The sequence below is a fragment of the Cyanistes caeruleus genome, chromosome 1 (genome assembly GCF_971803275.1).
Source record: "Cyanistes caeruleus chromosome 1, bCyaCae1.hap1.1, whole genome shotgun sequence".
Classification (NCBI taxonomy): domain Eukaryota; kingdom Metazoa; phylum Chordata; class Aves; order Passeriformes; family Paridae; genus Cyanistes; species Cyanistes caeruleus.
In genome coordinates this window covers 66,341,989-66,366,704 of record NC_141701.1, presented here as the reverse complement: position 1 = coordinate 66,366,704, position 24,716 = coordinate 66,341,989, and the positions used below count along the sequence as shown (strand labels likewise).

The 24,716-nt window shown below is 36.9% G+C and overlaps 1 protein-coding gene across 2 annotated transcripts in view; it reads right to left on the bottom strand.

Moving 5' to 3' along the window:
• The window catches only part of GALNT1 (polypeptide N-acetylgalactosaminyltransferase 1), an 86,309-nt gene that overhangs the window by 8,923 nt on the left and 52,670 nt on the right, over positions 1-24,716 (bottom strand). For both annotated transcript variants that reach the window (XM_086896825.1, XM_023921800.2), the window contains 5 exons: positions 14,599-14,765; positions 8,647-8,854; positions 6,987-7,157; positions 5,442-5,559; positions 4,306-4,486 (listed from right to left, as the gene is read on the bottom strand). In XM_086896825.1, the coding sequence (XP_086752951.1) occupies positions 4,306-4,486; positions 5,442-5,559; positions 6,987-7,157; positions 8,647-8,854; positions 14,599-14,765 (845 nt within the window). The remainder of the gene's footprint in view (positions 1-4,305; positions 4,487-5,441; positions 5,560-6,986; positions 7,158-8,646; positions 8,855-14,598; positions 14,766-24,716) is intronic.

The following is a 24,716-nucleotide window of genomic DNA, read 5'->3' as shown; positions in this document are numbered from 1 at the left end:
TATTACTATATTTTTCCTCAACCTCCCTGACCCCAACCCTAATTACATTTAAAGTCTGTGCCTCCCTGATGACTCTATTTGTCACACAGCTTGCTGTTAACTGTGGGACAATCACATGCATTTTTTTCCACACACATGCTTAAAGATATACTCAAAATATAAATATTGGCAATGTAAAAAATATCTTCTTGAAATCATCCAGCCACACCAGCACCAGCCATGTTGCAACAGTTGTGCCATCCTCAAAATTTCAAGAGCTGAAGATTTCCTTGCCCAACTTAAATAATGTACGCCAATATAGTTAGGCTAAAGTCCCTTGAAAAAAAAATAGCATGTTGTTATCATCATGATTATAAATTGCTCAGTCACTTTTAAAAGTAGAGTACAAAAACTATTTCATCCAAACATATAAATGTAAAATATATATCTCATCTTCTAATAAAAATAATAACTTGTTTTTATTTATTATTATGAAATTCCATAAGCAATAATAATTAAAAATTAACTTGAATAAATTAATTTTGCATTCCAAATTAACGCTAGTAGGGACTAGCAGCTGAACACAAAACTACATGGAAACATTTAGTATGTACTTTGAGCACAGGCTTAGCAACACTCTCAGCTGTGGACTCAGTTCCTCCTCTGTCCTTCCTATCAACCATAGAAGTTTTCCATTTCCAGTCTCTACACACTGAACCTTGACTTTCTGTGCCTGGCTAGAGACCAGGGCATGCAGTGATTAGATGCAAGGCCTACGGCTCCAGTTTTCAGGGTAACACACCCGTCTCTGTCTAGATGACTCCTGCTTAGGTAATTCCACACTGCTGTCTTTTCAGGCTTTCTTCCTGCCCTCTTAGTCCCAGGCCAAAACACCTTCTGGGTGTATCCTAAAATGTATCTCAGAATATACCCTTTGGGGCAAAGCTGACCAGCCTAAAGCTTTGCAGCTGCTGCTGCCAATGGGGCCGATTTCCCTCACTCACCTTCAGATTCCTGCCGTACCTCCTGTGCTGACACAGATCCCAACTTAACCCTGGGGAGCCAGCCCCCAGGAGAAATAACCCTGACAAATCCAGCAAGTCATGGAAACAGCTGATGCAGATGAAGGATCAGCAAGTGAGGGGAGGCAAAGCCCTTATTACCTACCTGCCATGAAAAGCAAGACACTCCCCTGACAGGCATCACCATCAGCCTCTCATCCTGCACTATGCAGTCCTAATCTTTTAGCCTGGAGAGAGTGATGAATGACCAGCACTAGAAATGAAGAAGTGGCAGAGTCCACAGAAAGGATGACTGGAGCCAGGAAACAGATTATTCACATGCTGGATTTGTTTTCTGAAAGCTGAAGAGAAAATGGCCTGGGAAGCAGGGCCCTGGTGTAACACATGACTGCGAGGAAAGCTACCAGCTAATGAGGAAGGCCTGCAGCCAGTGCCTGCACTGCTGGGGAGAAGAGCTGCTGCCTGCAAAGGGACAGGCTTGGTTCTGGCTGAGCAGCAGCTGCAACGAGTTCCTGCCCAACCTCCATCTGTACCTAGGCGCTCCTAAACAGAGGGATGGCTTCTAAAATGCACACAAGCTTAAAACAAGACAAGTAGCAGTTTCTACTGGGCTCTACTTAGAAAAGAAGGAAAGGATTACAGGCTTACTTTTCAAGAGGGCAGCTTTCCATGTAACAACATTACTTCAATAGAGAAAAAGTCTCTTGAGTTCCTATCATTCAAGCAGCAAGACTTTTTTTCCCAAACAACACAGATTACATGAAGTGGGAAAGATACCTGAGAATCTTACATTTGCTTTCCTGGATGAATCCCTCTGTGATTCACTATCTTAGGGGAACAGAAAAGAAAATATAAAGGAGGAAACAAATGTCTTGTTAGCTAGGATCAGTGATGCTTGTCAGTATATTATCTCCAAAATCCAATTTTTTTCATCCACATCAACTAGTGAGAAAAATCCTGGGTGCACAGAGGATTGCTTGTTTTCCTCATTCATCTGCACCCAGGGTTTGCAAACCAGCATCAGCTCAAAAATCCTCACCTCGCTCCTTGCAAGGACGTGTGACAGTATCACAGTAATACTGAAAGTACACTTTTGTACTAGCAAACAGTTTCACAGGCTGCACACTGTGCTCTGCCTGAACTACGCCAGCATTCTGTAAAAACTATACATTAAAATTTTTATATTAGAAGGATATCTGGAAAAGCTAAGTGAGCCAAGCTAGGAGAGATTCACTGAGTTCCTAAACAAGTAATGCCCACAAGAGACTACTGAAACCTGTACTGATGCTATTTGTCGTCAATGGGTAAAATCACAGTCTGCAACACTCCACTAAGACTGGGCATACCAGAATTACAAGAATAAGGCGTTTGTGAACTTCCCAAAATAGTAATCCTTGTTAGTTAATACCTACTGGCTCTGACAACTTAGATGGACTTGGTGGGCTAAGAGGTATGAGCGGCTCTGAGTACATTAATGTGTTCATTCTCTGAACAACAGGTTTTCATCAGAGCTAAAGAAAGACCCACACTACTGGGCATTCTCCTCACAGCCCCAGGCAACAAATCAATTTCAGAATAACCCAACTGATTCAGATACAATATTATTCTATTCTTGAGACATTTGAAATTTCTGTCATCGAACTTCAGTGCACAGTCAATATGGTCATGGGGACACAAACAAGAGCGTGTGACAGGCGGCAGGTGCAGATGCTCAAAAAGCAGCTTGGCTACAGCACATCCCTATCCAACAATCACTCAGGCTGTTGGCATACAAATTATGCAGACAAGTACCTTTTGAAAGAAAAGAAAATATACAGTGCAGTTACAGATAATTGCTTAATGTACTTTCACCATTTCAGAATTTTTACTGTCTTTGGAGAATGCATGCATATTCTGTAATACCATGAAAATGCTATGAAAGCCACATCATAAACCCCAATACTACAAAATCCAAAGAGTGTAACTCCTTTTGTAATTTACACTTACAAAATGGAAGGAATACAGAGGTATATATAAAGTAATAGAGCCTTATCATGGCTTATCAGTAATTTACATTTTTAAAATAATTTGGTCCTGTTTTATAATTAGGTCTTCCTGCAACTTGGTACCTTTTAAAATCTAGCTTGACATGGATGCATAAGAGCAACCTTTACCAAAAAAGACTACACCTATTTATATATAACTTTTCTGAATATTCATACATGTTCATGTTTGTATTCATAATGCTGTATTAATTACATAACAGAGCAATAACAATAAGCTGTTAGCTTCTGAATTCACCCAGAAAGCTTTGAATAGTAGCAAGATTTTTTTTTAATTAAAAGCCTTATGCAGTCTCATTTGAGTAAAGCATTCTTTTAAGACAAAACCACTGTAAATCCACATTGTCAGCTGCTCTTACAAGCGTCTGCAAAACCCATAATCTAAAATTTGACACTGTTCAGACTCATATTACATTGTATTAGAGCCTTTAAATGTCAATAGTAATGTAGGTTTAATAAGCAGGTCATAAGCAAATACTAGTTTTAAAGGAATTTCTTTGGAAAAACAGATGTGGCATATAAAACTAGCACTTGGTACATAAAGTCTAATGTCTCAAGTATTTAGAAATGTTGACTGTTGCTACCTGAAGTTTGTATTTTTATATAACAATAAAAATAACCTGTAGTTGAAAGTAAAAATTCACTATTTCCCAGGCTTTTCTTCTCCTGAATTTTTTTCAGAAAATTTGGGTTCACAGGAAATTTTCTCTCATATTTTATATCCTCTTGTTTTGCTAACACCCACATAAAAAAACATCATAAATATCATCAGTCAATTATATTGGCAACTTGCCTGTATACTCTAGATAGTGAAGTAGAAATTCTATACAGAAGATATTCACTTTTGCCACTCCTACTTCTGGGTTTCACTTAAATCACTTCTGATGCATTCAGCACGGAATGCTTACAACATGGAAGCCAGAGCCCAGAATTCAGCACGTTACGCTATGATTTTGGATGGCTAATTTTCAGCACTACAGCTGAGCTTTTTGATGTTCCACTGAGCTTCAATTCTATTGCACAGGAAGCTCATTCATAAACCATATTCATGTTAAAAACCAACAAAACAAAAACCCCTTCAGGGTACATCTCTGGCTAACAAAATTATTTTTCAATTAAGACCTTACCTTTTGTACACCTTAAGTGAGTTCTGTCTTAACAAACTTCAAAGCAATAACATTCTTATATAAATATGTTATTTCCCAGTAGTAGCAACATTTTAATTCTTAATAAGTATTTCTCATAACCAAAGACCTGCTCACCTGGGGAAATAATGTAGAAAAAGTTTTTGAATTCATCCATCCAGACTTCTGCGAGCCGCCTGTTATTTTTGTTGATAATCTGCCCTGTACCTCCTGGGAAAGTGTATGGTGTTGCTTTTCTGAACACATGCCCAACATGTGAACAAGTTACAATTTCCAAAGTGCCACCACACTGCCAGATCTGGAAGCGATAGAACAATTATTGCATAGTTACAAGTTGTTAAAAAAAGTTCCAAAACATTAATCACTTGCTTCTGTTCAAGGTGGGGAAACAACATTAGCTGATGTCTAGAACAAATGCATACTGCATGGAAGAGAACTGCATGTTTTTTCCTGCTCAACAGCTACAGATGCTCACAAGCCCAAGCAATTTAGAATATGAAAGTATTCAGCCCCCAGAACAATACCACATCAGCCAGAGATTACTTTAAAGAACAGGGCAAGATGACCACAAAGGAAGGAAAAGGCTCACATGAATCACAGGAACTAACAGGTGTCTAAAACAGTCCATTATGAAACAGAATCTCCATGTAAAAGTACCCATACACTTCCCAAGTCTCTGAAAATACTTTCAGCATTATCCTGGACCTTGAGAAATGGCAGATTCAGAAAGCTGTAGTACTTAGAAGAATCCCACCTATGTACTTTTTGCTGACATGTAAAATGAAAGGAAATGGTGCTATTTAGTAGGAACAAAAATGAGAATAACACTGGTTAGGTCCACAACCAAATGAACACATGAAATCACGACGTTGGGAAAAAGCAAGAAGAGAGGGTTTGTAACAGAGGCGCTCACACTTCATTGACACATTTAAACAATGCCAGGACAGTTGATATCACCCTTAACTGATGCTCCCCCAACATCGTTTCTACCTGAATTCCTTTTAAGACACTCATTCTTCAGAATAACCATCTTAATCTTTTAATCACAAAGCTCTACCAACAATTCATCATGTACTTGTTACTGACAGATACAGATTTTGTGTATCTCTGCTGGAGGAACTTAGCAGGGAAGGGCCAGCTGCAACAGAAGAGGACATTGGTGCTGGTGACAGATCTGTGTTTTACAGAACTCCAGGTGCACTGTCCTGTTTAATAAATTAATGATTAATAAAGCATTGAAGAGTTTTACCTACCCTGAAGGAAATTTCTAAGTTTTCTCCACCCCAAATATCCATTCCAGCATCATATGTTCCAATTTCCTGAAAGTAATCTCTGTCTATTGAAAAAAGGCCTCCTGCCATTGTAGGTGTCCTAGGAGGAGGAAAAAAAAGTCACATAGGTCACTATAAAATCATACTTAGATACATTTCACACTTACACTGATATAATAACTGTTTATTTCCCAAGTTCCTAACATATTCCTTCTCAGTATGCTTCGTTTCAAACTATTACTGCTGATGTACTTGCTAGCTCAAATTTTTCCAGAGGTGGAATTAGGTAGTGGCAGTTCTCCTTATTTTCTCACTTCAAACTGGTGTCTGGATAGAGAAACAGTCTCTAGAAAGCTGCTGTCATTCCTGAGAAAGACTTCTGCCTCCAGTGCTCGTAACTCATAAAAAAGAAACCAGTTTCACACAGGAAAATTGTACTTCAGGCAACTGTTCTTGAAACAGTTTTGGGAGGCCATTAAGCAGCCTGCTTGCTTTCACTTTCATTGTGTCATACAAGAAAACTGTACAGTCAGGGTTACATGCAGATCTTCCTTACAGATTCCTTATCGGTACAAAAAAATAAAAGTCTGCTGGTAGTTTCTCAGAGCTTTAGAAACATCTCCCAAATTTCAACTTTTTTAGACAACAAATATACAATAAGTAAATTACATTAGGCCAATAACATAACTTTGTAGTTAAATTATTTACACTTTTAGTATTAATGATTTTATATCACTAGCTATTTTCCTGAAATGTTTAGGGCTTTTTCTGAAAGACACACAAAATACAAGCTAAATCACAAGCTAACTAAAAACTTACATGTCCCCGCTAAAAGGAAACAGGGGACTACAATTACCCATATTGTGAGAAGACCTCTTAATTTCTTAAAGACAAACAAAAACCAGCAAAGGCCAGATCCTGAGCTTTACTGCAAGTAAATAATGCCAAATTTTCAGAAAAGGACAGAAAATGTACACTTGCAATTGTTAAAATGTACATATTTCACATAAGCTATCTTGCACACCACCTTTCTCATAAACGTACATGACATCCAAGTATAAATTCACCTCCCATTCCCCCTTTTAAGACTTAAAGTTTGCATATAAATGGACATATACAAATATATATATACATATACATGTATATACCAAAAATCAATGCCTATTTATAAAACACAGTTTACTTTGTTGTAATAAAAGATAAAAATAAGGTTCCATTAAAAAAAAATAAAAGCTTTGTTAAAAACTTGTGCATCATAAGTGCTTTCTGAAAACTAGTAATTCTTCAGCAATTACATAGAACTGAAAAATATTTCCAAAGTGTCAGAGTGATTGATTCCTTTATTGCTACCAAAAGTTACCAACAACCGATCCATGCAAGAACTTTTATGCTGCTCCTTCAACCAGACAAAAAAGACGCTAAAATGTTTCTCGAAGTACCTAACAACCTTAATTACTTACCTCCATGTTTATCACAGAAAGCAAACATCACATAAAGATTTTAACCAATTTAATAATTTCCCTTTACCTAACAGGGAGGGTTCGGTCTCCTTTCCGTCGATCCATCTCTCTCTGGGGAACAGGGTACCAACGAAAATTCAGCTTCCAGTTGAACCCACCATAGGTCATGTCAGAACCTGCCATATATTCAAAGGTGTCATCACTGATAACATCAATGATGGGACACACTACTGTCCTCCTAGGAAAATTAAAGAAGCAAAATTATTAAATTTTAAATCAATAAAATCTATTAATCAAAAGGGTAATACTATGTTTGAGATTTTTGTTATTTTTTTTTTTTTAACACATACAGTTGAAATTTTTATAACAACATTATTCAATAAATTATTAACAGGAAACATACTAAAATTCTGTCTTGTTAATTATAAATCTGATAAAATTTTGGCAATGCCAGATTTTTTTTTAAATCATATTTGCATTATTATTAGTAATACATATTCATCCTTCTGCAGACAGAAATAATGATCCCAACTTTCTCATTGCTACAGAGTGATTAGATAGAAAACAAGAGGTTCTTGTTTCTAGCCAAGTGGTCGAAGTAACTTGCGTGTTTTGAAATTAAAATCTGGATATTAACTCTGGGAATGTATTTTTATACACACTCAGGACTAAGAGATGATAGTAATTGTTAACAATGTACAACTACTGCATCACAGTTGACACAAAGTGGCCTTGTTGCCCACTGTCCTGGCATTATTAATACATATATTCAGAGAAACCAATTCTAATCACCTTAAAGACACTTAAGTAACCATGCTCAGAGCAGGCTTCCTCTCATGGGAAGCTCTGTAAAACGATTCAGAGGTTGCTTGCAACTGAATTCAAAGGACTTAAGTAGAGATATTTGTACAAATTGTAACAGTGTATGTATTGTAGTCTCACAAAACCTTATTAATGATAACAAAGTTTACTTTGCACAGTACTGAGCAAAGATTCTTCATTATTTGTAGCTTATTCATCATGTAACACTATATTCTGTAACATCACATTTTAAGTGTGATTTTTATCTATAACAATAAAAAAGCTAGGGATCTTTAGCACCATGTTTTATTCTACTTAATATGCTGTCTACTGGCAGACTAGTGCACAGCTACTGCTCAGATGCATGAATATTTTATAAAGCAGACAATTCTCTCACTTTTGTCCCCAACACATTTTCCATCACATCTATAAGTGTAGATCAGCCTGGTCTAGTAATTATTCTAACTTTAGAGAAAACATCCCAGAAGACCAAGACACAGCCCAGATTTCCACAATCAAAACATAATGTAATAAAGAAATCACAATGAGAGCCTGAAAATAGTTCTTGTTCATGATGTTGGTGCTACATGAGATCAGGGCTTGATTTCTTTCTCAAGAATGTCTTCCCAAACTCTTGAAGGAATAGGCCAAGCTGCAGACTGAAGACCTCCATTTCCCTTAATTCCTCAATTTCATTCATTGCTCCTGCTATTTAACACATTATTCCATGCATCCCCATATGGGCTTCACTTGAAACAGAGTTTTACTTTTAAAAGTTTAACTAAATTAGCCTTTTATCCTTACACCAACGAGAATTTATTCAGCTCTTCAGAAAGTAGATATTTGCTTGCAGGCTATTTCGTAATACTTGGAAAAATTCTTAATAACTGAAGAAACCCAACATGGGCGAATAGATGGATAATTACCTGTCAGCTTTGATCCTTGCCAGCAGAGGTTCAAGCCAGCCTACTGTACATTCACAATGAGCATCTAAGAAGGTGATGACCTGGCCTTTAGAAGCAGCAGCCCCCTTTAATCTTGCTCTAATCAATCCAGAACGCTGTTCCATTCGAATCACATGAACAGGTACTTTTAGTTTTTTCACATAACTCTCCAGTGGTCTTTTCAAGAAGTCTGTAAAGAATGATCAAAACAGTCAAAACTGTTAGTTACATACTTCAGCTTTTTTTTTTTTAATGAAGAGACTTGAATTAAGACATATTTCCCCTGTTCTTGTCCATCCTTTTTCTACTTTCTCAGCCATCTCCCTCTACAGTTCATAATACTCCTTTCCCCATCTCCCCGGTGTTTCGCTTGATAGCACAGGAAGTTCTTCCTCCTCTTTATTTCTTCATAATGGAAAACACCAAAAGTAAGAGAGGGTAGAATGCTTACACAAAACACAGATGGTATTTGCAAGCTTTTGTGGCAGAGAAGATGTGATACTTATTTTCAAAAACATGCATAACTGCTCTTGGACATAACAGCTCTCTACCAAAGAAATACAGAAATGGTTTGACTAGCTAAATATAATGAACTGCCTCCTACAGTAATGCAACTTAGAGATAATTTCTTTGTGAGAAGTTTAAAACACAATCAAACTGATTTTTCAATTGTGCTTTCTCTAGGGTTTTCTGGCTAATATTTTTTCTATTGATTATAACACCTAAAAAAAAAAGACAATAAGCTATACATAAATGAGAATCTGTAACACCAACAAATCTCAATGTAGCATGAATTATGAAGAGTAAGTTATTTAAATATAACAGCGAATTACCATACACCCAGAGACTCAAAATTCCTTGCACTGCAAAGAGTTGCTTGTGATGATTGATGGCAACGGAAGAACAAAGAAGGAAGAATGCAATGGACAGTCACAGAAACAGACTTCTGCAATAACTTGCAGTTTCTAAATGTGGAAAAAAGGCAAAATCGTCCTATTGCACAGCTATGGAATATTATACTCTACACCCAAAGCATGAGGAAGTTGAAAGTTGTACTACCTATGGTAGAATTTCACATAGGGTAGAAAGTACCTCATACAAAAATAAGTGTGACACTGGAGGGGTGGGGGGAAGCTCCGCACTATTTTGTAAACCTCAAGAGGCAGGGTTGACTAGAAGGTGATTACCATTCCTTACCACTTTTCCAGATGAATGAGTTCTAATTGCCTTCTCATTTTTTCTGTGCATTGTTGGACTGCCACAAAAACCCACAGAAATAAGTTCTGACATGTCTTGAAAGCTAAACTGTGCTAAAAGTACATAAGAGTTTGACACATCTAAATATTTGTCTCCAGAGAAACTCAAAGCAAGCTAATTCTCATTTTGCATATGAACAGAGACTCAAATTAATACATGTTTTTTAGTACAAACCAAGTGTTAAATGTATGTGAACATTTTTCAAGGCTTTTGGGGTTAAGCACAGAAATGATGACTCAGTCTGTAGCAAATATAGTCTCATCACTTTATAGTGTAGCTTTCCAAAGCCACTACTTTAAAAGAACTAGTATCATGGCAATGTTTACAGCTTTAATGTATACATGATATACACAGAGAGAGTGCACAGCATTTCTCTCTATGCTCGCCATCTGATGAGCAACTCACAAATCAACATGTTTCTCTGCACATTTCAGGTGTAGTACTGATGAGCTTTTAAAGAAGTTCCATCGACTTTAAACTTAAATGAATGAATATGGGCTGTGACATTGGTTCTTGAAAGTAGTTACATTAGCAGAATAGTAAAATTCTGGTAGGGGGAAGAGAAATATTGCAATAATACAACTGCAGGCAGTCAAGAACTTGCATAAAACACAAACTTACATTACAGAAAGTCATGTTCAATGTATTGCATATGAAAATCTTGAGTCCTAACTATATTTTTTCAGTAAAGTATTTAAAATTTCAATTTATCAAGTGTTTTTACTTTATTTTCTCTAAGAAAGAATCAGAGATGTGTGTAGTGTTTTCACTAAAGAGGGGAAAAGGTTAAGAAAAGTCCTTCTCCTATGTTTAACCATGTCCATAAGAACATTCTCACGAACTATCACCTTGTTCAATACTTCAGAAGGGACTATTCCCAGAAACAAAACATTGTGACAGACCTCCAGTAACTGTGTCCTTAAAATATCACTAGAGCTTCAGCAAAGTATGCAGAAAAGATAAAGCTTGATATCTCATCCCTATAAAAGCATAGTAAATAATTCAGGCATCAAGATTTCCAAAGTTCCTCTACCACCAGCAGTTAGGGTAAAATGCTCAAATCTAAGCAGCTATTTTCCCTCCAGAACACGCTCACTAAGAGCAGTGCACATCCCTTACAAATTGCTCCCTTTGTTCAAGTAGCAAGAATCTAGATTTTTTGATTAGTCATTCATCCAGAAATTACTAATAGCTTCTTATAAGGGAAGACCTATTTTTTTTTTCCCCCTTAAAGACAAAAAAAATTTGAATAATCTTTTAATGAATGTAATACATTTTGGTCTACAAGAAACATCAGGATAAAGGCATGGAGATTATTTTTTATACAAACCTATTGGTAATACTAAATTCTATATTGAACACTGCAATGAGAAGTTTAATGCAATACAGAGTCAACTGCTTATAAGTGACCCAGGATTAGAGCTCATTTTTCAGCATTGCTTCATACACTTCCAACAGAGTAAGGTTTGATAATATTTTTTTTAAAAAAAAAACATCTCCACAATACTTCTAATTTGGAACGATATGCATTCATGTAGTTTTTTAGGTATAACTATAACTCTTTGTGGTAGATATTATTTTCAAGTCTTTTCTCTGTCAAAAGGATGCATAGTTTTACCTAGGACTGAGGCATCTTCTGTGGAAGCAGCAGAACTAGGGAAGCCAAAGGAGCAAATATATTCAGTTCAAGTAAATTAGGTGCATTAGTTGAAAAATACCTCACCAATTCTATTACCAAATCACACTTACATGAATATAAATGAAAAATTAGTTTTCAAACCCTTTTTTTTTTAATAAACTACAATAAAACACAAGTCTGTCTTTTTTATAAACATGCAAAAATGTTTTTTTATAAAAGTATAATTTATAAATGGTTTTTTAAGAAGTATGGAAATTTTTGTAAGTATTGGCAGGGTTTAGTTGCAGTCACATTGCTTTGACCTGTATCTCTGTAGCTAAATTCTGTGGACGTGGTCTATCCTGATGCAATCTACCTACCACACCTGGCTATTGGGTGCTGACCTAGTTTGAGATACTAGCTAATCTTGATTTCTCCTGTTAACTGTTTCAAAACTAGTTACCAAAGATCAATACTTGAAAACTAAAGTTCCAGTTCTGATCACAGAACTGTTAGTAACTAGAGAAGGTTACAGACATGTCTTGTTTCTCCAACGCGTTTCTTTTGAGTGTAAATAAATGCACGCTATTATGCAAATTCATTCTTTTAAGAGCATGACAGTAGCAGGTACAAAGTGTGCTTCAGCCAGACTGAATGCTTACTTTATCCCAATTAAAATTACTCTGATGTTAGAATTCAATATACAGTACTCAGGCTGAATATTGTCTTTTTCTGGAAAAGTACGCTGCTTTAATTCAATACAAACAGAATGCTTAAGTAGCAAACACAAACCCTTCACATCTTCAGGCAACATACCCTTCTGTTTTGTTTAATGTAAAAGCATGCTTGATGGAACCATAACAAGTTCTTGGAAAACAGAACAAAAAAAACACCCTCTCAGTAATTGTTGAAAATAACAACAAAGATGCCTAAGTGATCTGAAATGAAGATCACAGGCTTCAAAAAGAAATACTGGAACAGGTTCTGTAACATCAACAAAGAAAGTATGAAATGCTTTGTCTTTCAGCCTGGAATTAAGTTAAATTGTTTTTATTACCAAAGCCAGAAACAGAAAATTTATCTAGAGAAAACCACATGCTTTTTTAAGTGGACTATAATCCTGTGATTCATAGTGAGGACATAGTATTGCTAGGTTAAAATTGATTTTTTTTCTAAAACATAAATTGAGGAGGCAAAACATAAGTAATATGATGTCTACATATCCTAATATTAGCTTGCTCTTTATTTCTAGGTCATACTGAAAGCTGACCTGTCACAAATAATAATTCACACTGATTTAAATTAGTGCCAAGAACTGTTTTTGATAAATAAAATGTAGAATTTTTACATAAGGTTAAAACACTACAACGAATCAAGGAGTATAATTACAAATTACCCACAAGTGCAAAAAGCAAAAATTTGATGTCATGCCTTTGTAAAAGCAAAAGTTGATCATGTCTCATTTAATCTGGAACACGTTTCTGTGGCACCTTGCATAGGCATTTCTCCTCTACTGCCGGAATGTAATTGTATTTAATGCTTCTGTTCTTTCTTCCAAATTGCACTGGAATTAGCTGAAGCACTTAGAGTTAGTGAAAAAAAAAGGAAAAGCAAAAGCAAGTGGGAGTTTCCAAGAGAGGAAAAGAGCAGAGACAAGTGCAAACACAATCTGAGCGCGTGTGCTGTGCTTCCTTGGGAAAGCAGAGTGGTGAGAGCACAGCTGGCTGATGGGATTTGTCCTTGGCTACTGCACAGGCAGCTGTGCCCCACACCTACCCAGCTAACACACCAGACATCAGGCACACACACACACAGCCTGAAGGAGCAGCTCAGTGTACTTGCTTCCACCTTAGTGGTAGAGCAAAAATCCATTTCTAATGCTCTTCAGCTACACAAGCTCTTGTTAACCATTTTAGGTTCCCAACTATCCTAAAACCTCCCATTAGCCACTGTAACTAGTGTATCATAGGGCTACTTGGGGCAAATCCAGCTCCTATCTTCACACACACAGATCTCGGGCAGATCTTGTCATCTGGACAACAGCTGGACACCTTACTCTGAAGCTGGAACTACCATAGGCAGGAAAACATGAATTTTGCATCACTGGAATGAGAAGCAACAGGCTGAGATGTCAGCATGCTGTAAAACCCTTCTATGTCTGTCACATTTCCATGTATTCCTTCTGATACAAGCAACAGCCTAACAACAGGTGAGTGTCAAGACTTATTCTCTAGTGGCCTACTTGGTACTGGTTCAAATAGAAAACTTTTTAAAAAATAGAGGGGGGAAAAAAAGTTTGGATCAATATAAAAATATAGACATGTTTTATTTAATAAACCTGTACTACCCTCTCACCTCCATTCACCAACACAAGGAAGAAAAGTACTTCATAACCCATACCATCAAGAAATATTAAGCAAAAAGCAAGCCAAATATCAACTATTAACCAAAATTAAATGTTCTGTTATATAAAATATTATTTTTATTTCTAATCTTAAAATACTATGACTATTAAAATCTAAATAATATTAGATTTAAAAAAAAAATCAGCTTCAAGTTTTGCTTATTATTCATGGCAAGTTTCATTCTGTAGTGTAGAGTTTTCATCTGGAGCACTATTTAGTAAGAAATGGAACCTCTTGCAGCACAGAACCTGAATTTTAATTTGCCGTGAACTGAATAACCAAAATTGATCCCTCCAAACACCAAGCCTAATGGACAGTAAATTTAAATGCGTGCAACAGAGTTGCCTTTGCTATTATTACCAGGTGAATCAGGTATTAAACGCCCTCAAGCTGTATGAAAGTACTAAAATTCTAAATGCAAAACACTTAAGCTGTAATAGAATAAACCCCCTAGCAAACACAAAGTCCATGCTGACAACAGAAAAGTAACCAGACAGATGAAGTTACACCAGCTTTCAGTGCAGAACGATCCATCTGTATTTCAAAATGAGCATTGCTCCCTCTGCCTTCCCCTGCTCCAGGTGCTGTGTTTTGCTAAGGAGGGCTAAGGGTTTTCGAAATAGAAAGAGTGAAGAGCAAGTTAAGCATCCTCACCTCTTTCACTGGCGTCATCGACGAGGACGATCTCTTCCAGCATGTGCCGCGGGGAGCGGTTTATCACGCTGTGCACGGTCCGCAGCAGCGTGCTCCAGGCCTCGTTGTGAAACACAATGACAACGCTTGTCGTGGGAAGGTTGTCTGCATACACCTTCGTTTTACACCTACAAACCAAATAAGAGCAGATATGTGTAAAGGTCAAGCCTTCAGTTAGAGCTGCGAGTCTGAGGTTTCTCTCTCGAGTATTGCTACTAACATCCCCTGATATATCAATTTTATGCAGAGTGTGACAAAGGAGCACACAGTGCACATTTTATACATGCTCAAAGTGCTATAAAGTTCATCAAATTAAAAGAGATTTATATTCACTTTCCAGAGTTAGCCTGGAAAATCATAAGCATACGTTTAGCTCTCCTAACAGCATATATAGGGCATTTATGTAAACTATGACATACACTTCAAGTAACCCCACATGCAGCTAAAATTTTTACATTCTGCAATGTTATTTTAAAACAAATTGTTTTCATTGTCTTCTAGAAAAATAAATACACTGTACACAAAGTACTGATCACAATTCTGAAAAAATTCCAATTCTGCTCTAAAAAAATAACCACACAAATGTAAGTGTTCTCTGCACAGATCTGCTCCTCCTGCACATTTAAAAATAACAGATACTTATGTAAGATTTGATGCTATTAATCCTTTAAGAATCAAAATTTAAGAGATATATGCAGATCTCAAACAAAAGGAAAACACTGAGGTGGAAAAAGAAATATATTCAATGGAGCTCCATTCCAACAAAAAATCTTTTACTCAAGTTGTTGAGTCAGTTCACTGGAATGTAACCTGATCTAAATGCCACAAAAATACATTAACAAGTATTCAGAACTAACATCCTAACAGCAGCACTGTCCAAGGGCTTGAGAAGCACAGAGTGCATGTCCTCTACCCTAAATACACAGAAGCAGTGCTTAAGGAACAGCCTGCCAACACAACAGGATCTCGGTGTCAGCATCCAATACCATGCCAAACAGTGACACCAGGAATGTCAGCCAGAACTAGGCTTCCTACATCAATATTTTATTTGCTGGATAACTCTTTAAGCCAGAGCTCTTCTCAGAGCAGCTCTCACAGCAAACCAGCATTTCAGCTCTGAGGTGGTGACAAAAGCCCAGCGTGCACAGATATCTCAGAAAGGATCAGTAAACCCAGGTGCAAATGAAGAAATACCTGGAAAGGCTTCTGTGAAATAATTTCTGAGAATTGAAGCAGTCAGATTCAGCACTATCTTCCTTCAACATTACACCTACTTATTATACAACTATTCCAAATTTAATTATTTCTCACACTGAACATTCTAAAATTTTTATGAAAAGCTTCTGTATATCCCTGTTATTCTGATTTATTTCACATGTAAAAAAACCAAAAGCTTGTAGAGCATGCCAACTGAAAAAGCTACTTCTTTGGTATCCCTTGAAAAATAAAATAGCTTTTCACAAAAACACTATGAATTTCAGATGAAAAACTCAATTGTAAGCCAAATAATTTTATCCCCATGTTTGCCACTTGTTCAGTCTACTTTGCTACTTTAAACCCAAAATGTTTTATTCCTTCTGCTGCACTGCTTCCTAGACCAGAAAATAAGTCTCTGATTGTAGACTTTCAGCTACAACAGTAATACAAATCCTCCAATTGCTCCTCTACTTTTTGGAAGAATATTTGTAAAAGAGTCGAGAGAAGCCTGTTAGCAGTTCTCTATAAAAAGCAGTAACAATGTGTCATTCAGAAGGAATATCATGTTGGGATAGCCACAGAATCTACTGTTGTAGTATGAAATCTCTCATCGTCAGCCTTGCCTTTTATCATGGTTTTACGGAAGATTTTATTTTACTGAGCTCAAATCAATGAATCGGTATAAACATCAGCCAAGTGATCAGGGACTACAATATTTATACAGCATTACACTGTCTGAAGTATGACTATATCAAAACATTTGAGATCTGTCATTGAGGGAGAACTTTTTAGCGCTAACAGGAAGGCTTACAGGAATTTTCTGGGGAGGAACTCCCCACTGCAAGGCATTCCTCCTGCTCTGCCCTGCAGAAGGTGAATCTCCACCTTGCCATAATGAACCATGTCTATTCTCACCCCCAGAGATCAGCCCTTCCTGGGGTAACAATTTAGGAGTGACCCTACACTGGCACCTATGCTGGCTGGGTTTTACCCACAACACTTGTTTATCAACATATAAAAAAGGCTGCCAGGCATAACATAGAGGTGGTTTCATAAAAAAACTGGCTTGGTATTTTTGAATGCCATTCTTAATAGAATATTCAGTATGGAATTATTCTGGAAAGATTCATTGATGCAGGCAAGACAAATTAAAGGTTGGAAATATGAGACCTGGTTTTTAATATTCCTTTTACCTGCCCTTCTATATATACCTTTTAGCTATATGTGTGCAAATTGCAATGAATGCATACAAATAAAACCTCCTGGTTTTAATTTTGAAAACACCATTACCTCCTTCCACCCCTCAGGAATGTATTGCTGCTGAACATAAGACAAATAAAATAGAACGCTTGATGCCCATGATTAGACATTAGCCTTCTGAGGAAACCTCATGTTTTATTCTATTAACAAACATTTAAATTAAGAATTCTTTTTGTCTTTCATTTGAAAACAAATTACCCCAGAAAGGAGTACTATAGAATTTAAAATAAAGCATTAGCTTCAGCCAAATTATGCAACATTAGAAGCAGAATAAAACCATGAGGGGTATGACACACAGGCTATGAATTAAGGACAATTTGAATTTTAATGAGCTACTAATACGTTATGTTCCTTTTGTTGGATCGTGCCTCAAACAGTTTTAAAATTGAGTGCATAACATTAGGAAGGCATACCATCTCCAGTAATTTAATGAAGACTCCAAACAGCAGCTGAGAACGCCAGCTCCTCATGGAATGCATCATCCTTTCCTTAATCTACAGCATTCACTATGCAAACTCTCAGCTAATGTGACTCCATATATTATTTAGATTGTGGAAACTCCCCAAAAACGTCATATATTTTAAATAGAAACAGAGATTCCTGTCCTATTACCTAAAGACAAAGAATAGGCCAGATTATTAAAATATGATGTGATGGTCTGATTCAGTGATGGTGTTTGTCTTCCCAAGTTGCTGTTGCAGGTGATGGAGCCCTGCTTTCCTGGAGATGGCTGAACACCTGCCTGCCCATGGGCAGCGGTGCATGAATTCCTTGCATCTGAGGCTTTTGCTTTCCTGATGAAACTGAGTATCTCAACCCATAAGTTTTTTCACTTCTACCCTTCTCTCCCCCAGCCCACTGTGGGCAGTGAGTAAGTGGCTGCATGGGGCTTAGTTGCCAGCTGGGGTCAAACCACAACAGAAATAAAGTGGAAAATTACATAGGAAATAGAATTAAAATTATGAAAGATTTTTAATGCCCCATTAAAATCAGATGTGAGAAAAAATAATTAAGTTTAGCACCTATGCTTTTTTAAGCTGTTTTACAAACAAAGGACTATAAAGACATGACTCTTCTCTGACCTTTGTAAGATGCTCACACTTACCCTTCACAGAATTTCATCTTTTTGCAATCTTGCATCATATATTCATTATATTGTGTACTGCATTCTGGTCTAGGGCCTTCAAAATAAAAAGGACATGTACTTGCTGGAGCAAGTCCAGAGGAAAGCCACAAAGATGATCAGAGGGCACCTCTCCTATGTAGACAGGCTGAGAAAGCTGGAGAAGAGAAAGCTCTGGAAAGACTTTTCAGCACCTTCCAGGACCTAAATGGGGTATAAATGAACTGCAGAGGGACTTTTTACAAGGGTCCGAAATGACATGACAAGGGAGAATGGCTTTAAACTGAAATTTGGTCAGTTTAGATTAGATAATTGGAATAAATACTGTGAGGGTGAGGAGACACTGTTGCCCAGCTTGTGAATGACCCTGGAAGTGCTCACAGCCAGGCTGGATGGGACTTTCAGCAACCTGGTCTAGGAGAAAGTGTCCCTGTCCACAGCAGTGGGGTTGGGATTAGATGATCTTTAAGGTTCCTTCCAAACCAAACCATACCATTCCATGGTTTTATGAGAATAGTTTGGCCCAGCTTGTTACAACTACACAGTTAGTTCACATCTCCCCAAGAACACAGAGCAGTGTAACAAGTTAGAATACTTTATAATTCAAAATCAAGTTTACTAAACTAAAAAACAAAGAAAGGTGGACAGATCCTAGCATTTATCTATAACAATGCTAAAGAAGAACAATGACAGCAAAATAAATAGATGTTGTTATACCTTACACCCTGTAGCCAGAATTTAAAATTTTAAATCCATTACAAAAGCCTTTTAAATGAAAGGCTAAAAGGTACTATGAGTTTTGTTTTGCTATTCATTATTGTGACTCTTTGTGAAGGTATAAGTTGAATATTTCATAGAAGTTCTTCATATTTCACACAGGGAGAGGTTCAGAAAAAAAAACCTGAGGGAATTGTATTCAATGGATTAAGCATAACCACTTGAAAACTACCTGATTCTACTTCAAATGCATCTGAAGAGCCTCTGAATAAACTGCTTTCCTACATTCTCTTTCAGCCCAAAGTACAAATAGTCCACAGGAGACATTACAAAAATAACCAGAAGAGACAACAAGTAAGGCAACTATGTCCAAATAAAATTAAGGCATTAAATCTCAGAGCTTAATTGTTGCTTCAGCACAAACTTGCAGGCAAAGAAGACAAGTTTTCATTTTGCACTTTCTATAGCATAACCACACACACTCAATCCTTCTCCACATCTGGCAGAACTGGAAGCCTCTCTTCTCTCACACCAGTGAGGAAATAAGGGAACAAATGCACTTTGCTATTGCAAGGGCAGAAGAAATCTACCAGATGATCCTACAAGATGCCTTAATTGAATTAATCAAAGGTGAAATTCTTCTGATACCTATCTGATCTCCTCAGTGTCCAACTCGGAGATAAAAAAAGCTACCCACTCTAGCCACAGCCAGGCACGCAGGGACTCGAGAAACCCGGGACATCACCTGTGCTGCCCTCATGCTGCCTCTCTCAGTTTACTGCTGGATCTTTGACAAACATTCTAAATATTACATTAGAACAACCCTGCAACTGTGCAGCCATCTTATAACAGAATAGCACTTGGCATTTTATCAATATTATAAAATTGCATTCATGGATCAATTTATTTAGAAATTATTCCTGAAACCCAAGATTGAGTGCTACATGTGTGATGTTGGCAAATCTTGAAAGACATATATTTACAATGTTAGTAGTGATTCTCTGCACATCCCTCAAAGACATTCTAAATCATTTCTGAAAGTGAAAAACAAGGATTTACTGTTTGGATAGCTCTTAAATACATTTTCATAGGCTAAAAAAATCACACCAAACAAAGCTACAAGCAAGGAAGGGGTCTTTTAGGAAATCAGTTATATACTACCATAATGCTTAAGCAGTGAGACACAATGAGGAAAATCTCATTCACTGAGGCAAAGCATGAAATACATTTTAGGTCATTTTCTAGAAAGACAAGGCCATAATTATAGTCTGCATTAGAAATAAATGCTAAATTTCTAAAGTACTACAGTGCAGATTTCTACCCCTTCTGATGCTACCAGCATGTTATTCTCCACAGGGAAGAAATGAGAGAACAAGATACACATTGGAACTTTTTTTTTAATATGGATTGTTCAAAAAAAGTAACTGATAGTTACCTAATCATGAAAATTAACAGTTAGACACTACCTGAGCCATGATTTGCTCTACTTTTTTCCAGTTATATTCCCATATCCCACCAGCCTTTCAACAGAACAAGTCATGAGCAATAATTTACAATGGCTCAAAAACATTAACAGCAGTAAAACATGTATGCAATCCTTGTTTTCTAGCCCAGTGCACACAGCCCAGAGCACTCTGATAAAGGGCAGAGATGGAACACAAGTAAAAGTGTCTCCTGTGCACTGAGCAGCTCAGTTGGGAAATCCCAGTGGAGCTCAGATTGGTACTCATACGTGCAGCACGATAACACAGTGCCAATGCATTTCTGAAAGCTGAACTAGCAACAGATTGGGGCAGGAAGGGAAGCACGTTTAGTCATCTTACAAATTTAGTACAATCTTATCTTGCATACTACAAACAACAGTTATAAATAAAACCTGCAGTTATAAATAAACTTCATCTCAGGACTTAAATTTGACAATGACACATAGGAATAATCCAAGTCTTGCTGGAAATCAGGTTAGAGCTGAAGTATTGAGGAAACAGTACACAGCACAGCCTCTGTAATAAATTTGTTTAATATTACTGATGCAGTACATACAACACACATTTCAGTATTAAATATATTGAGAATCTCTGGAAAGTAAGCATCAGTACCTTTGACTTGGAAACACACATTTATTTTCCTTTGAGGTTACAAAAGTTAATACCAGATCGATAGAAAACAAAATCAGAAAATCTGAACTCCTCTCATGAAACTTCAGGTTTAATTACTGATATCTGATGAATATCACTGCAGTGCTATAAAATGTCAGTATTCCATTGCTTACTGTTCATATGCCTTAATTTATAGCCTGCAATAAAGTTAATGTAACAGAGCTGAGGCACAGCTATGCCCAACAAAAAACCACCTCTCTACTTAAATCACAGGTGAAAACAAGTTTTGAAAAAAGACTTTGAGAGTCACCCCAAAGCTGCTGAGACTGACCTACATTTCCATCGAGGGAGAACGCCCTAGAGCAGGGTGTCAGAGAAAATGTCAAAACCCTACATCAAGAACCACCAGGACTCAAGTCACGTGGTGTTTTTTTGGTAAACACTGACAGTCTTTTCTGGATCACAGAATATGCCGAGTCGGAAGGGATGCGCAAAGATCACCGAGTATAAGCAGCAGCCTCATAATATCATTAAAGAGGGGGTGCTAAACAATCTGTTTTTTACATAAATGTTAAGAACATCTCAAGCTTATAAATTGCAGATAATCAAGCTGGATAAAGAACTAATTTTCATATAGAAGCAACACGGCTAAAAGGACTAAAAGCAAGTCTTCTGAGAGATATGGGATCGTTAGCTGTTGTAACACATCAAACCACATTTCACTACTCAGACTTTGCATACAACCACAGCTTTATCATGCAACTCAACAAAGAGAAAGCACTGCAGATAAGGTTGCAACAAAACTTCACACTCCCCTGAATCTGTTTCTTCCAATCAAATCAGAACAACTTATTTTAGGAAGAGGCCTCCTTTTCTTTAATTCATATCACAACTTCAATTAATCCTTCTGAACAGGTGCCCTGAATGCAGGCAAATCCCTTATCCTTATTTAAACATTTAACGCAGCCTGCTTAATACCTGCCTTCAATAGTATTACATAATTTACCTGACATCAAGAGTATGAAATTTTCCTTTCTTCTGACCTCAAAGATTTGGATATAAAAAGGTCGCATTATCTCATGAGTCAAGTAGAAATCTTCTTAAACCCTGAAAACAAAATCCAAAATGGTTCTTAAAACCATTGTGGTTACAGAATTCGAGAAGAACTTCACAAAAATAATAGTAGCTGCAACTGTTTTCCTTATCCTGAAAGCGATCACAGAAAAGCATCTCTTGACAGAAGTAAAACCAATTCTGTCCTCAGAGACTGAAACTGAACTTTAAGATCTCTAGACCAATTATTTTCCATACCTGACCTAACAATCTGAATAAATTTCAGGATATGGCAGCTCATCCAAAATGGATGAGCATGAATAAGAAGATTGCAACTAAGAATGAGACTGCCAAGTGCTTGAGCACATATACATCTGGGTGTGTATATATAAATAATCTCTCTGCATGTGTGTGTATAGTGTAACCTCCTCCCACCACCCAAAAAAAACCCAATTTACACAAAGTAAGCTGATTTTTAATGTTATTTCCGCCCCCCCCCCCCCTTAAAGCTTTCTCTAGGGAAAAGGTTTATAGAGAATTTCTTTCAGCTAACTCACTAAATCAATGTGAGCAAGGACAGTTCCAAACATTGATTCTACAAGGGGTCAGTAACAAGCTCTAGGCACCACAAAAGCCAGATGAAAAAACATTCCTGCTTGAAAGAACACTAAAGTCTTTAATACCTCACATGCTTTCAGACTTCCATGACATTGCTGAAAATTACATTGCTGGTGATGAGGTCAGCAGATTTTCTTTACAGATGCCAGGTTAATTAACAGCCTGGGTTTCTAGATTGAGTCAAAAGCTCCTGAGTCTTCCACCACTTATGCTGACAACTTTGCTCTTTTTTAATTGTCTTTACATTACTATGACCTAAGCTAAATGAATAACCAAAGTTCATAAAATATATCACAATTTTTGAAGCTATTAAATCCCCATGGCCTTATGGGGATTTTAATGCTCAGGTTCTGCAAGAAAGCTTTTCTCCCCACATTCCACATAATTCAGTGCAACTGTGAGCTGCTGCCAAAAGCAATAAACCCACTTTTTGCCATTACAGTTTTGTCCTAACCCCTTCTTTCCACCAGACCTGGTAGTCATATGGCTGCTGTGCGCGTTGCTTCAGTTTGCTGAATCAACAAACCATACTTTTTTCCACCTTTTGGAGTCCATCCAGCCAGTGAACATCCAGGCCACACAGTCATCAGATTATTATCAACAGAAGTGATGAAAAAACTTCTTTCACCTGCAGTCCACATTTATACCAAATTATATGTAGTATAAAACTTAGCCATTCTCCTGAATTAAAATAACTAAGTAGAGACCACACTTTCACAAGCCTCAAATAGAAGCAACTGCCTTGAGTACTGTCTTTTTAAAAACCCATGAAATATCACACTTGAGTTCAGAGCACACTCTTGCATGTGTCTTTGTTTGTTTTACTACGAATAGTTCTACTCAAGCTATTTTCCTTACATTGAGATTGTGTTAATTCTATGGATGTGTTATATTTTGATTCAACTACAGTATACTAAACTATAAAGCAAATAAATTTGCATTGAGAAGCTAAAAATCCGAATTCCAGTGTATTCTCACATGCATATGTCATACTTAAAATCAACATTACATTTTTAAAGCACAGATATGAAAACCAGATTGTGGTAACTGAAAAAAATTATATTGTATCTTCTAATTAATGGTGCCTAAATTTAAATTCTGTTCTTTCTAACCAAAGATCAGACAGAATCAGTCAGAATTATTATTTACTAGATTTACTTAGAAAGAAGACCAGCATAATTGCCATAAACTCCAAAACATACATGTAACTTAGAAGAATGGTTTTTAACCTGGTCTACTTCCTCCCAATTGTGGAAGAAAGCTGGGCAGCAGGAATTGAGCAGGGTAGTTTGATCCAGAAAAAAACATTTCAATAATAACAATCTGACAACATTAATGCTCCAGTTAAACATGAAGATCTCAGAGATATGCACCTTTCTTTATTCCATGAAGTGGCTGAAGTTGTAATTTGCATGGATTTATATACAGTTGATTCAAAATATGTAGGATCATCTGGCTAAAAACTCTGATTAGACTTTAATATGATTTATAGCACTCAAAATGCCAGCACACCTACCTTCCTGAGTACAGACAGTTTGAGAAAATGATAGTTAAAAGATCCCACACTCTATGCAGAACTAACTGAGGTATAATAAGATGCCTGATACCCTTAATTCTGGCAAAATTATATCAACTAGAAAAAAAGAAAAGGAAGATCTTCCATGCCAAATGGTATAGAGCCTGTTAGCCTTGGAGAAAGGGTTGCTGAGGACCATGCAAGGAGTGTGGATACTCCTGCTTGCTGCAGGTCTGCTTGGGGAAGCTCATCACCTTTCCAAGAAATATCAGCCTGCAAAATATGACACCCTACTAGCAGTGCATCACAAGCTCCAGTGGGCACCGGAGCCTACATGAACACAAAATCATTCTGTCCCAGCCATGCCTTCATTGTTTGAAGACTTGATTGCTTGTGCCTGAAAAAAAAAAGTGTTTTAAGCAGCTCTTTTCAACCGAAAAAAAAATCTCAGAATTTGGTTTAAATTCTCACAACAGGGAACAAATATCTGCTTAAAAGT